Source organism: Neofelis nebulosa, chromosome 1, assembly GCF_028018385.1.
Source record: "Neofelis nebulosa isolate mNeoNeb1 chromosome 1, mNeoNeb1.pri, whole genome shotgun sequence".
In the NCBI taxonomy this organism is placed as follows: domain Eukaryota; kingdom Metazoa; phylum Chordata; class Mammalia; order Carnivora; family Felidae; genus Neofelis; species Neofelis nebulosa.
In genome coordinates, this window is record NC_080782.1 from 214605526 (window position 1) to 214621088 (window position 15563).

Below are 15563 nucleotides of genomic sequence, written 5' to 3' on the forward strand. Positions count from 1 at the left end.
ATGATGGAACAGCATGAGGGAATGAGTTAATATCCACTTAAAGAATTACAGAACAGTGTCCTAGGATCACCACACATGGTTGTGCGTTTTGAAAAGAGGCTGAAATCTAGTGCATGGTCCCTTTGCCAAACTGGATCGTAGGGCTTTGTTATTCCAGATGAAGGGGTGCCATAAGAATACCAATCCTAGGCAGGGGCTCCCATAGGACCTGCTTCTCCCTCAAGGGTGTGTCTTTTCTCATTTCATGGTTAGCAGTTATTGACTCCACTGAGGCTTTGGCACTGTCCTCAATGTGAAGACAGATTTCAGTTAAGACTGATAGGTTGAGGGAGTTCTTTACAAAGACAGTATAGAAAGGTTTAATGGCATGGCATTAACTTCAGAAAAGGTACAGTGTAAGGGGAGATGACTGTAGAATATGTAAGTAAGGAGAGAAGGCAGAAAAGAGTATTAAAAAGGCCAGTGTATGTCTTTAATGGTGGAATGTTAATACAATTGTTTTAAAAGCCAGCCTTAGTAGCACCTGTGCGGCTCAGTTGTTTGAGCGTCCAGCTCTTAGTTTTGGCTCAGATCATGATCTCACGATTAGTGAGTTCGAGCCCCGAGTCAGTGCTTGGGATTCTCTGTCTCCTTCTCTCTCTGCCCCTCCCTGACTCGCTCTGTCTCTCTCAAAATAAATAACCTTTAAATAAATATATGCATACATACATATATACATAACAGCTTACAGGGCACCTGGGTGGCTCAGTCAGTTAAGCATACATAACAGCCTTGACCATGATGTCTTATCATTTTAGACATAACCTAATCAAGTATTAAAATTCTTTTATGTATATTTGTTGTTATGTGCAAATTAAAAATACTGAGGTAATGTATTATTTAAATCAATAATAAGACTATGTTAAAGAAATTACATCCTTATAATTTTGCTTAAAGTATGTTTTTTCTTGACGTTGGCATTTCAGGAAAAAAATAAAAATAGTGACAAAGGAACTGAACCAGAAACACAGAAAGAAAAAACTACCCAAGAGCAAAATTCATCAGGTCCAAATGAAGAAAAATCCAAAGCTCATAAAAAATCAAACCCGTATGGAGAATGGCAAGAGATTAAACAAGAAGTTGAGTCTCAGTAAGTACCTGAAACTTAACCCACTCTTCCTACAAATTGTATTATATATCTCAGTACTTCCTTCCATACATTTCGGTAACTCATTTCAAGGATAAGGTGCTCTTGGAAGGTGTGGCTCATTTCTTTTATTTCTAGAATGGTTTTATTTCTTCTAACTAAGTATTCTTAAATATTTTAAAATGTAAACTGTGGTTATTTAAAAAAAAATTTTTTTTAATGTTTATTTTTGAGACAGAGAGAGACAGAGCATGAACGGGGGAGGGTCAGAGAGAGGGAGACACAGAATCTGAAGCAGGTTCCAGGCTCAAGCTGTCAGCACAGAACCTGACATGGGGCTCGAACTCACGGACTGTGAGATCATGACCTGAGCTGAAGTTGGATGCTTAACCGACTGAGCCACCCAGGCGCCCCAAAACTGTGGTTATTTTAAAAAGTAAGCTAATGATTGGGTTTTTTGATAGAGATGCCAATATATTGTTATTTTAATTCCAGTATAGTCAACATACAGTGTTATATTTGTTTCAGGTATACAATATAGTGATTTAACGATTCTGTATATTACTCGTCCAGGCTAATGATTATTTTGATTCCTACCCAAACATAGCATTTCTTTTTTTTTTTTGAATGTTAAATATTTTGTAGTTTCATTGAGTTTAATTGAATCGGAGTACAAAACTTATGCATATTAATTTGTAGCTCATTAACATATTATGTACATATTACAAACAAAACCATTCTAGACAGTACTGGGTTTCCAAAGAATTTTTTCTTTTTTTTATATATATTTATATATTTTTTAAATTTAAATTTTAGTTTTTTAATTTGCATCCATATTAGTTAGCATATAGTGCAACAGTAACTTCAGGAGTAGATTCCTTAATGCCCCTTACCCACTTAGCCCATCCCCCCTCCCACAACCCCTCCAGTAACCCTCTGTTCTCCATATTTAAGAGTCTCTTACGTCTTGTCCCCCTCCCTGTTTTTATATTATTTTTGCTTCCCTTCACCTGTTTTGTATCTTAAAGTCCTCATATGAGTGAAGTCATATGATATGTGTCTTTCTCTGACTAATTTCGCTTAGCATAATATCCTCTAGTTCCATCCACATAGTTGAAAATGGCAAGATTTCATTCTTTTTGATTGCTGAGTAATACTCCATTGTATATATACATATACCACATCTTCTTCATCCATTCATCCATTGATGGACATTTGGGCTCTTTCCATATTTTGGCTATTGTTGACAGTGCTGCTATAAACATTGGGGTGCATGTGTCCCTTCGAAACAGCATACCTGTATTCCTCGGATAAATACCTAGTAGTGCAATTGCTAGATCGTAGGGTAGTTCTATTTTTAAGTTTTTGAAGAACCTCCATACTATTTTCCAGAGTGGCTGCACCAGTTTGCATTCCCACCAGCAGTGCAAAAGAGATCCTCTCTCCGCCTGCTCGCCAACATCTGTTGTTGGCAGAGTTCTTAATGTTAGCCATTCTGACAGGTGTGAGGTAGTATCTCATTGTGGTTTTGTGTTTCCCTGATGATGAGTGATGTTGAGCATTTTGTCATGTGTAGGTTGGCCATCTGGATGTCTTCTTTGGAGAAGTGTCTATTCGTGTCTTTTGCCCATTTCTTCACTGGATTATTTGTTTTTTGGGTGTTGAGTTTGATAAGTTCTTTATAGATTTTGGATACTAACCCTTTATCTGATATGTCGTTTGCAAATATCTTCTCCCATTCCGTCAATTGCCTTTTAGTTTTGCTGATTGTTTCCTTCACTGTGCAGCTTTTTCTTTTGATGAGGTCCCAATAGTTCATTTTTGCCATAGCATTTCTTGTGACCACAGATTCAGACACTAACTCATACCATTTATATATGAACATTGTCACACTCACCATCCATATTCTGTCGGAGAAACAAATACCTGCATATTTAATGAAGGCTTCCATAGATCTGAAGAGCAGAAAAAAAGCTTATTTTGTTACTGTCTTGAAAATGGTTTATTGCAGTTCAGCAAAGTTTTAAAGCCAGTATTAAAGAAACAGAACAGTTTTATCAATTAAACCAGTATCATGGTGGGGATGTTACCTGATTTGTATTACTAGGTTTGTATTACTAGCTCACATGTTTAAATTACTGTCTTGAGAGTATTTACACAATAAAAGGAAGACTTCACTCCCAGCTCCACAAATTAGTGTTTCTTAAATGTTTAAGTCTTCAGGTGAATAAAAAAAAGTACGAGTTAGCAGTTTTTCTTCAAAATATTAATGCTTTGAGATGATAGTTTAGATGACTACTCTGTGGATACTTTTACAGTGAAATTATTTATAGTTAAAACTGTACTTTAATGAAAAGATTGTATTTTTTCATAAGATAGAGTAACACAAGTTTTGGCCAGCTTTGTACCGATGGTTTGACTTACGATTTTTCAACTTTAAGATGGTGCAAAAGCAATATGCATTCAATAGAAACCACACTTCAAATTTTGAACTTTTTCCTCAGCCTAGCAGTACCCTGCCATACAATACTCTGTACACTGTCAGGCACCCATGCAATCATGAGGGTAAACAGCCAGTATACTTAGAACCATTCTGTTTTTCACCATCAGTATGGTATTCAATTAATTATATGAGATATTCAATACTTTACATAAAATAGGCTTTGTGGTGAAGGATTTTCCCCAATTTAGGCTACTGTACATGTTCTGAGCTCATTTAAGGTAGGCTAGGTTATGATGTTAAGTAGATTAGGTGTACTAAATGCATTTTCAGTTTACAGTATTTTCCATTTACAGTGGATTTATCAGGACACATAACCCCATCATAAGGGAAGATCTATATGCAATTCTAATAAGAATTAATTCTGGGGGCGCCTGGGTGGCGCAGTCGGTTAAGCGTCCGACTTCAGCCAGGTCACGATCTCGCGGTCCGTGAGTTCGAGCCCCGCGTCAGGCTCTGGGCTGATGGCTCGGAGCCTGGAGCCTGTTTCCGGTTCTGTGTCTCCCTCTCTCTCTGCCCCTCCCCCGTTCATGCTATGTCTCTCTCTGTCCCAAAAATAAATAAAAAACGTTGAAAAAAAAAATTTAAAAAAAAAAAAAAAAAAAAAAAGAATTAATTCTGTAGGGGGCACCTAGGGTGGCTCATTCAGTTAAGCGTCCACCTCTTGATTTTGGCTCAGGCATGATTTCACAGTTCATGAATTCAAGCCCTGCATTGGGCTGTGTGTTGACAATGCAGAGCCTGCTTGAAATTGTCTCTCTCCCTCTCTCTCTCCCCTTCCCTGCTCCCACGCTCTCTCTACTTCAAATAAATGAACTTTGAAAGAACAATTAATTTTGTAGAGATAACATACCATAGTATAGATTAGAACTGCTGTCAAACTGTTACTATTGTTATGAGAGTTTAGGTTGTATTTGTTACTGTGATAATAGATAAAATGCGTTCAATGCAGCATACTGCCAAGCACCATGATAAGCATACTGACTGTATATACTGAAATTGCAGAAATAACAGGCTGCATTACTTCAGCCCCTGAATGATATTTTAAGTGACTTACAATAGGAAAGTGGTCTTACTATACCAGCATTTCTTAAAGTTAAGATTTCTTGAAATTCGACTGTTTGGTTTTCTGTGTGGTAAGTGTACTGTATGTAAAACCATGCTTGTCAAATTTCAACATTGTCAGTCATTTTAACATGTGATGGATTATGTCTGACTTCGCAAGTAGATAAGCCTAATTTCTTAAGAGGTTCCCCCCTAAAAATAACCAATATATTTTGATTATGGAAAATTTTTGAAATTGAAGAAAAGTTTAAGAATAACTGTTCAGTTACCCAGAGATAATAGTAACATTTTGGAGTATCTTCCTCAGCTTTTATCTTTTTCCCTACTTAGTATTGTATTATTAATATCCTTGTACTTTGTTAAAATTTTGTAAATGTTATTTTTTTTTAAGTTTATGTATTTATTTTGAGTCGGGAGGGTCAGAGAGGAGAAAGAGAATCCCAAGCAGGGTTCACACTCCCAGCATGGAGCCCAGTGTGGAGCTTGAACCCACGAACCGTGATATCATAACTTGAGCTGAAACCAAGATTTGGATGCTCAACCAACTGAACCACCCAGGCGCCCCTATAAGTGTTATTTTTAACTGCTATATAATATTAATCTTTTAAGATGTGCTTTCATTTTACTCAGCCATTCCCTGTTAGGCAGTTAGATTATTTTTGCACATTTTGTTGTCATAACATTCTGATTACTGTATAGATATATCACTCTGTACACATTCCTGACAATTTCTAGAAATGGAATACCTGTTGAAAGGATGTGAACATGTTGAAAATCTTGATTCACAGTGCCGAATTACTTTCCAGAAAGAGCATACCAATCTATACTCCATCAGCAGTTTCTGAAAATGTCTGTCCCATTGGACCCTTTCAGCATTAGCTATTTCTAAATTTTTTAAGTATTTTCTATTCAGCAAAAAATATCTCATTTTAGTTTTCTTTGATTTACTCATAAATTTTTTTCATATATTAGTGTTTTGTATTTACTCTTCTATAAATTATTGGTAGTCCCTGTAAATTTTTCCATTGAATTATTAGTCTTACTTCTCTAAGCTCCTTTTGTAGTACAGATGCTAACCATTGATTAGTTGTAGGTATTGTGGATTTTCCACATCTCTAGTTTGACTGTTAATTGTGTTTATAATGGTTTCAGATGTGCACAATTTCATCAGGTTTAACTAGTCCACTTGTTTTTCCTTTTGTGATCTATTTTATTGATGTCATTTTCCATCCAGAAGTCAAATATGTACTTGTATTTCCTTCTGGTTTGTGTGGTCTGTCAACTATTTAATGCATCATATGAGATGAGATTCTAAAGTAGTTGTTTATCCTACCTGCCCAACTAGTTTTGCCAGTACCATTCTTCCCCAGTTTTATGTACCATTCTTTCCCCCACTTTTTTAAGTGACACTTATTTTTTAATCTTTTTTTTAAGTTTATTTATTTATTTTGAAAGAGAGGGCATGCGCACAAGTGGGGGCAGAGCACAGAGAGAGAGAGGGAGAGAGAGAATCCCAAGCAGGCTCCACACTGGCAGTGCAGAGGGTGAGGCAGGACTTGAACTCACAAACCCACGAGATCATGACCTGAGCCGAAGTTGTATACTTAACAGATGCTTAACTGACTGAGCCACCCATACGCCCCTAGTCTTGTGTTTAATTCTCGAGTTTACCACTTTGTTTCTAGCTGCTTTTTTTGTTCCATTAGCCTATCTATTCTTGTGATAGTACTGTAAAGATGTAATTATTGTAATTTAATTATATGCTTTTATACGATATGTTCTGACATCTGGTGGTATGTCCTTTATTTTTTTTAATTTTCTTAAGTAGTTCCTTCCTGTTTTTCTTTTTTTTTTATTTTTTTAAATATTTATTTATTATTGAGAGTCAGAGACAGAGCGTGAGCATGGGATGGGCAGAGAGAGGGGGAGACACAGAATCTGAAGCAGGCTCCAGGCTCTTGAGTTGTCAGCACAGAGCCTGATGCGGGGCTTGAACTCACAAACTGCGAGACCGTGACCTGAGCCAAAGTCGGACACCCAACCGGCTGAGCCACCCAGGCGCCCTATCCTGTTTTGTTTTTCTTTTCATTCTTTTCCAGACAAATTAAATCCTTTTGTAAATGTTCAACAGCTACAATCTAATTTTAGTCAAAATGATTGAAATTATATTTTACTTGTTGAATTTGATTTTTAAAAAATTGACATGTTTTCAGTATTTTAGGTTTTCACCCAAAAACGTCGCATATCTGTTTTTACTCAAGTCATCAGGTATGATTCTCTACACAACTTTTGTAGCTGCCTCTTTGTGAGTCTCATACTTGGATTCTTGAATATAGGCAAGGTAGCCATTTAGTCTACCTTAGTTCACTTCTGCACCCAAAAAAGTAAAAACAGTGCCTGGCACATAGTAAATCCTTAGTAAATGTTAAGTACGTAAATTTTTACATGTTTTGCTTTTTGTAAATTGTGGATTTAACCCATGTTTTCTACTATTTTTTTAACCAGTAATTATAGTATGAAGAAGCTTGAGTCCAATTGTGGTGCTTAATTATTGTATTATTTATAAAACTTATTTTTTTGAATCTTGGGTTTTTCATGAAGAAATTTGTCTGCAAATATTTTGTAATCCTTTTTCTGCTGATTTTACTTCCCATTTATTTCATGTTCTATTTTAGTTAGATTTTCATACTCCGTGGTATAGTGATGAAAGTGAGCATTTATGTTTTCTGATTTCAGTGGAAATGTCTCTAAAATTTATATTAAGGATTATATTGACTATTGGCTTAAGATAGATAATTTTTATTATGTTGAGGAAGCATGCTTTATTTCCAGATTTTTAAAGGATTATTAACAGGGACACCTGCGTGGCTCAGTTGGTTAAGCGCCCGACTTCAGCTCAGGTCATGATCTCGCTTTTTGTGAGTTGGAGCCCCACATCGGGCTCTGTGCTAACAGCTCAGAACCTGGAGCTGCTTCATATTCTGTGTCTCCCTCTCGCTCTGTCCTCCCCTGCTTCCATTCTGTCTCTCTTTTTCTCTCAAAAATAATGATTAAAAAAAAGGACTATTAAGTAGCTTTTGATGAATTTCACTGGTGGTAGCTTTAATGGTGGTCTATAGTTTAATTGTGTTTTTGTTAGATGTGTGATATCGTTATCAGATTTTTGTATACAACTTATGCTAAATAAAGTGAATTAGGTAGTTTTCCATTTTTATTTATGCTTTTTTCCCCCAGTAACTTTGCAGTATCTTTTTTTTTTCCAGTAACTTTCCATTCGTTCATATTCTAGAATACAAGTTTCTCAGCAATTAGAAAGTTTAAAAGAAAATACTAGTATAGTCCTCTGGTCCTGGAATTCTAGGGGAGTTAATTTTTTTATAACTTACTGGTTTCTTGCTTACTATCTTCGTGACTATGGGCAAATTGCCTAATGTACCTAAGCCTCGATTTCTTCATCTGTAAAATGCCATAATAATAGTTCTAATTTCTAATTTATTGTGAGGAATAAATTAAAAAGACAAATCAAAGGCACCTGGGTGGCTCAGTTGGTTTAGCAACCAACTCTTGATTTCAGCTTAAGTCATGATCTCATGATTCATGGGATTGAGCCCCACATCCAGCTCCATGCTGACAGTGCAGAGTCTGCTTGTAGTTTCCCTTCTCCCTCTCTCTGCTCCTTCCCCACTTATGCTCCCCCCCCAAAATAAATAAATGCAAAGTAAAAAATAAAAAGCAACACAGCATCACTATGCAGTTGGTCTCTAGAACATCTAAATACTCAATAACTTACACGCTTGCAGCTGTTGTTCTTGGGGAGTGGAGGATTCTTGAGTACTAGTTTTGGTAATTTATATTTATATTCCCTAGAATTTATATTCCCTAGAATCTTTTTTTTTTTTTTAATGTTTATTTTTGAAAGAACGTGAATGGGGAAGGGTCAGAGAGAGAGAGAATCTGAAGCAGGCTCCAGTGTCTGAGCTGTCAGCACAGAGCTCAACATGGGGCTTCAGCTCATGAATTGCAAAATCATGACCTGAGCCAAAGTCAGACCCATTATTGACTGAGCTGCACAGGCACCACTCCCTAAGATCCCATCAAAGCTTAAATTTTAAAACATATGGTAATACATTGAACTTTCTGTATATCTTGAGTTTTTCAGGTGTTAATGCCTCCTTTTGTTTTTATTTTATTTTTTTATTTTTTTACTTAAAAAAAATTTTTTTTTTTTAACGTTTATTTACCTTTGAGACAGAGAGAGACAGAGCATGAACGGGGGAGGGGCAGAGAGAGAGGGAGGCACAGAATCGGAAGCAGGCTCCAGGCTCTGAACCATCAGCCCAGAGCCCGACGCGGGGCTCGAACTCACGGACCGCGAGATCGTGACCTGAGCTGAAGTTGGACACTCAACCGACTGAGCCACCCAGGCGCCCCTTTTATTTTTTTAAATATTTTTTAATTTACATCCAGGTTAGCATATGGTGCAACAATGATTTCAGGAGTAGATTCCTTAACCTCCTTAACCCATTTAGCCCATCCCCCCTCTCACAACCCCTTCAGCAACCCTCTGTTTGTTCTCTATAAGAGTCTCTTATGATTTGTCCTCCTCCCTGTTTTTATATTATTTTTGCTTCCCTTCCCTTGTGTTCATCTGTTTTGTATCTTAATTAAAGTCCTCATATGAGTGAAGTCATACGATATTTGTCTTTCTCTGACTAATTTCGCTTAGCATAATACCCCCTAGTTCCATCCATGTGGTTGCAAATGGCAAGATTTCATTCTTTTTAATTGCCGAGTAATACTCTATTGTATATATACCAACTGAGCCAACCCTCAGGGTGCACCATTGTATGTATATATACCACATATTCCGGATAGCTGTTGAATTTATGGATGGCTTTGAGCAGCATGGACATTTTAACAGTATTCATTCATCTGATTCTTGAACATGTACTGTCTTTGCATTTGTGTCGTTTTCAGTTTTTTCATCAGTGCCTTGTACTTTTCAGTGTACAGATCTTCCACCTCTTCTGTTAAATTTATCACTGAGTATTTTACTGTTTACGATGATATTGTAAATGGGTTTTTATTTTTTTTAGATATTTTGTTGTTAAGTGCATGCAAACAACTGATTTCTGGGTGTTGATTTTGTATCATTCAACTTTACTGAACTCACTGATTAGTTCTAACAGTTTTTTGGTGGAGTCTTTAGGATTTTCTGTGTATAATATGTATCATCTACAGACAGAGACACTTTTCCTTCTTCCTTTGTAATTTGGATGTCTTTTATTTATTTATTTCTTCTTGCTTGATTGCTTTGGCTAGGACTTCTGGTACTATGTTGAATGGGAGTGGTAAGAGTGGGTATCCTTGTCTTGTTTTTCATATTACAGGAAAGCTTTCCATCTTTCACCATTCAGTATGATGTTGGCTGTGGGTTTATTATATATGGCCTTTGTGATTTTGAAATATGTTCATTCTATATCCAGTTCATTGAATGTTTTTTATCATGAAAAGATGTACTTTGTTAGTTTTCCTGCCTGTTGAAATTATCTTTCATTCTATTAATGGTATATTACAATTCATTTGCAAATGTTGAACCATCCTTGTATCTTGGGGATGAATCCCACTTGGTCATGCTGTATGATTCTTTTAATGTGCTGTTGAATTCAGTTCACAAGTAATTTGTTGAAAATTTTTGCCATCTATATTCATCAGGGGTATTTGTAATTTTCTTTTCTTGTGGTGTCCTGCTCTGGCTTTGGTATCGAGTAATACATGCCTACTGTAATGAGTTTGGGAGTGTTCCCTTCTCTTCAATATTTTGTTAATTACTGTTAGTTCTTCTATAAATAGTTGGTAGAATTCACCAGTGCATCTGGTCTTGGGCTCTTTGTGTTGGCATTTTTTGATTACTGGTTCAATATCCTTATTACTGGTCTGTTCAGATTTTCAGTTTTATCATGATTCAGCCTTAGTAGGTTGTGTGTTTCTAGGAATGTATCCATTTCTTCTAGGTTATCCAATTTGTTGGTGTACAGTTGTTCATGGTAGTTTCTTACGATGGTTTGTAGTTCTGTGGTGTCTATTGAAATGTCTCCTCTTTCATTTCTTCTGATTTATTTGGATCTTTTTTTTTTCCCTCATTCTAGCTAAAGGTTTGTTAATTCTGTTTTTCTTTTCAATGAACTATCTCGTAGGTTTCTTACTGTGTTCTATTCTGGCTTCTGTTTCTGCTGTGATCCCTGTTATTTCCTTCTTTTTGCTAACTTTGGGCTTAGTTTGTACTTTTTTCTAGTTTTAAGTTGTTTGAGATATTTCTTTTTTCTTAACAGGCATTTATTGCAAAACCTCCCTCTTAGAACGACTTCTGCAGCATTCTATAGTTTTGGATATGTTGTGTTTCCTTTTATATTTCAACATTTTTTTTTTTTAATCTCCCTTCCCTTCTTGGTCTTGTTAACTGTTGAGCAGTTTATTTCCACATTTTTGTGAATTTTCTAGATTTTTTCCTGTTGACCTAGTTTCTTGCCATTTGGTCAGAAAAGATACTTGGTATTATTTCAGTCTTAAACTTGCTAAGATTTGTTTTCTGACATATCATATGATCTGTCCTAAGGAATGTTCCATGTGTGCTTGAGAAGAATGTGTAGTCTGCTGTTACATAGAATGTTCTGTAGATTATATTAGATCCACTTAGTCTAAAAAGTATGATCAAGTCCAGTGTTTCCTTGCTGATTTTCTGTCTGTGTGATCTATCCATTATTGCAAGTATCATACTGTACTCCCCTGCTATTTGTTGGAGTCTGTTTTTCCCTTCCAATCTATGAATATTTGCTTAATTTATTTAGGTTCTGCAATTTGGGGTACATACATTTGCACCTTGATGACAATGATATAATTGTTATGTCTTTTTGATGGAATGACCCCCTTTTCATTATATAATGGCTTTTTTTTTTTTTTTTTTTTTTTGGTGTCTTGATACCATTTTTGGCTTAAAGTCTGTTTTGTCTGCTATAACTATAGTTATCCTTGCTTTCTTTTGGTTTCCATTCTCATGGAGTACTTTTTTCTGTCCCTTCACTTTGAGCCTGTGTGTGTCTTTAAATCAGATGCAAATCTCTTACAGGCAGCATATGGTTGGTTCTGGTTTTTTGTTGTTTTTTTGTTTGTTTGTTTTTAATCCACCTAAACATTCTGTGTGTGTGTGTGTGTGTGTGTGTGTGTGTGTGTGTGTGTGTATGTATATATATTTTTTAAACGTTTATTTATTTTTGAGAGAGAGACAGAGTATGAGCGGGGAAGGGACAGAGAGAGAGGGAAACACAGAATCCCAAGCAGCTCCAGGCTCTGAGCTGTTAGCACAGAGCCCACATGGGGCTCGAATCCACAAGTCATGAGATCATGACCTGAGCCGAAGTTGGACAGTCACCCGACGGAGCCTCCCAGTTACCTCTTTTCTATATATCTTTTTAAGATTGTATTTTTAAGTACTCTCTACACCCAATATGGGGCTTAAACTCACACCCCCAAGATCAAGAGTCACATGCTCCACTGCCTAAGCCAGCCAGGCGCCCTAGCATTCTTAATCTTTGATTGGAGAATTTAATATATAATTGTTTTTTGGCTATTTTGTTGTTCCTTTTCCCACCCCCACTCTTGCTGCTTTCCTTTCTGAATTCATAGTAATATGCCTTGATTCCCTTCTCTTTATCTTTTGTGAATCTACTTTAGGTTTTTGCTTTGTAATTACTATGGTGCTTTTATTAAAAATTTTATACATATTATAGAGTACTTTACACTGATAAAAACTTCAATCACATACAAAAAGTATCTTTTTATTCATACCCTCCTTTTATGGCTTTTGATGTCACAATTTACATCTTTATGTATTGTGTATCCATTAACAATTGTTTACACTATAACTGGGGTTTGGTTTTGTTTCGTTTGTTTTTATTGGAGAGAAAGAGTCAGAATCCCAAACAGACTCCAGGCTCAGTGCAGAGCCCAGCATGGGACTCAATCCCACAACCCTGAGATTATGACCTGAGCTGAAATCAAGAGTCAGTCGGCTTTACCGACTGAGACACCCAGGCACTATTTTTAATTGTATTTGTCCTTTAACCCTTATACTAGAGCTGAGTTTAACACACCATCATATTATGATATTAGAGTATACTGAATCTGACTAGATGCTTACTTTTACCATTGTTTTGTGTGTTTTCATATATTTTCACGTTAGTAATTAGTAGCTTAAGCTTTTATTTAAACTTAGAGAACTGCTTATAGCACAGCACCACTTTAGTGGTGATAAATATCCTGAGTTTTGGTTGTGTTTTGTTTTTTAATTAAAGAAAGTATTTATCTCACCTTCATTTCTGAAGGAGAGTTTAGCTGGGTATTCTTGTTTTCCAGTTTATTTCTTTCAGCAGTTTGAATATACCATCTCTTTTCTGGCTTACAAGGTTTCTGCTGAGATCTACTGATAGCCTTATGGAATTCCCTTATATGAGAGAAATTTTTTTTCTTGCTGTTTTTAAAATTCTCTCTTCATTTTTGATTTTACGTTTATTAAAGTGTGTCTTAGAGAAGATCTTTTTGGATTGAAACTTTTAGGTGACTTGTTAGCTTCAACTTAGATGTACAGATCTTTCCCCACATTTGGTAAGTTTTCACCCATTATTTTTTACTTATTTCTGATAATACCCCTTCATTTATTTTTCTTTAACTCCAATACAGTTAATATACAGTGTTATATTAGTTTCAGGTTTACAATATAGTGATTCAGTAATTATTCTATACATTACTCAGTGCTCACATGATAAATGTACTCTTAATCCCCTTCACCTGTTTCACCCATCCCCCTACTCCTCTCCTCTGTAATCATCAGGTTCTCTGTAGTTAAGAGTGTTTTTTCCTTTGTCTTTTTTGTTCTTTGTTCATTTGTTTTGATTCCACGTATAAGTGAAATCATGTGGTATTTGTCTTTCTCTAATTCATTTATTCTACTCCCCCCCATTCCCTCACATTCAAGATATATGGTGTCATACTTTATTTACATGCTTTTATTTTGTGAATCCCTTGACTGGTTTATATAGATATACTTAATCTTACTGCTTTTGTGCTTCCTGCTTTTCTTACTCCTACTTATGGTCTTTCCACTCAAAAAATTCCCTTTAACACTTCTTTGTTTGTTTTAAGTAGGCTCCACACCCAGTGTGGGGCTCAAGCTCACAACCTTCAGATTGAATGCTCTGTCAACTGAGCCATCCAGGCACCTCCCCACCTTAACATTTCTTGTAGGGATAGTGATGAATTCCTTAATGGTGATGAATTCAATGGTGGTGGTGAATTCCTTAACTTTGGGAAATGCTTTATCTCTCCTATTCTGAATGATAGCATTTCTGAATAGAATATTGATTGCAGGGTGTTTTTCTTCCTGCATTTTGAATATATTGTGCCACTCCATCCCATCCTGCAAAGTTTCTACTGAAAAATTTGCTGAAAGCCTTATTTTGTTTCTCTTGTATGTAACTGTTTTCTCTTGCTACCTTTAAAATTCTCTATCACTACTTTTTGCTATTTTAATTACTGTGTGTCTGGGTGTGGACCTCCTCGGGTTGATTTTGTTGGGGGCTCTTTGTGCCTCTTGGATCTGGATTTCTGTTTCCTTCCCCAAATTCAGGGAAGTTTTCAGCTATTATTTCTTCAAATAAATTTTCTGCCCCCCTTTCTCTCTCCTCGTCTTCAGGAATCCCTATAATGTGAATGTTATACTTGATAGTGTCACCAAGTTCCTTAAGTCTAATTTACGTTTTTTTTTTCCCCTTCTCTCTCCTGTTCAGCTTGATTGCTTTCTGTTATGTCTTCCAGGTCACTGATCTATTCTTCTGCTTCCTCTACTATTTACTCCCTTTAGTGTTTTTTTTAATTTTATTTATTGAGTTCTTCATTTCCCGTTGGTTCTTTTTTATGATTTCAATCTTTTTTTCGAGGGTCTCACTGAGGTCCTCCACTCTTTTCTCAAGTCCAGTATCTTTATGACAATTACGTTTAAGTTCTCTATGAGGTATATTATCCATTTTATTTAGCTCTCTGTTATTTTGTCCTCTACTTTCATTTGGGACATATTTGTCTGTCTACTCATTTTCTCTAACTCTCTCTATTTCTGCATGTTAGGACAGTCAGCTACATCTCCTGCTCTTGAAAGTAGTGGCCTTAATGGGGCGCCTGGGTGGCGCAGTCGGTTGGGCGTCCGACTTCAGCCAGGTCACGATCTCGCGGTCCGTGAGTTCGAGCCCCGCGTCAGGCTCTGGGCTGATGGCTCGGAGCCTGGAGCCTGTTTCCGATTCTGTGTCTCCCTCTCTCTCTGCCCCTCCCCCGTTCATGCTCTGTCTCTCTCTGTCCCAAAAATAAATAAAAAACGTTGAAAAAAAAAAAATTTAAAAAAAAAGAAAGTAGTGGCCTTAAGAAAAGGTTCTGTAGTGCCCTGCAGTGCAGTGGCCTCCTGTTCACCAGAAACTGACACTTCAAGAGTGTCTCTTATGTGTATTGTGTGCACCCTACTGCTGTGGCTGAGCAGTTTGCCTTCAGAGCAGTCACCTGCAGTGGCTCTGTTTGCCTGTTGGGGGCAGGGTTTCATTCATGTGTCATAAGTGAGCCAGTCTGGGGCTGCCTTGGGCCTGAGTTGAGTCAGACCAGACATTTGCCAGAGGTTGGGTAGCAGCAAAATGCAGGGTACTTTCCCTGTGTTGTCATCTGAGAAGCTTTCGTTGATGGGCGGGGCCTGCAGTCAGACCTAGTGTCTGCCCCCAGCCCGCTGCTAGGGCTGCTGTAGGGCTGGTGTGTCTGGTTATCTTATCCTCAGGGCAGGTG

At 36.8% G+C, this 15563-nt stretch overlaps 1 protein-coding gene across 1 annotated transcript in view; it reads left to right on the forward strand.

Moving 5' to 3' along the window:
• WBP4 (WW domain binding protein 4) overlaps nucleotides 1-15563 on the forward strand; it is a 60992-nt gene that overhangs the window by 18117 nt on the left and 27312 nt on the right. Inside the window, exon 9 of the mRNA XM_058683840.1 lies at nucleotides 966-1129. Within this exon, the coding sequence (XP_058539823.1) occupies nucleotides 966-1129 (164 nt within the window). The remainder of the gene's footprint in view (nucleotides 1-965; nucleotides 1130-15563) is intronic.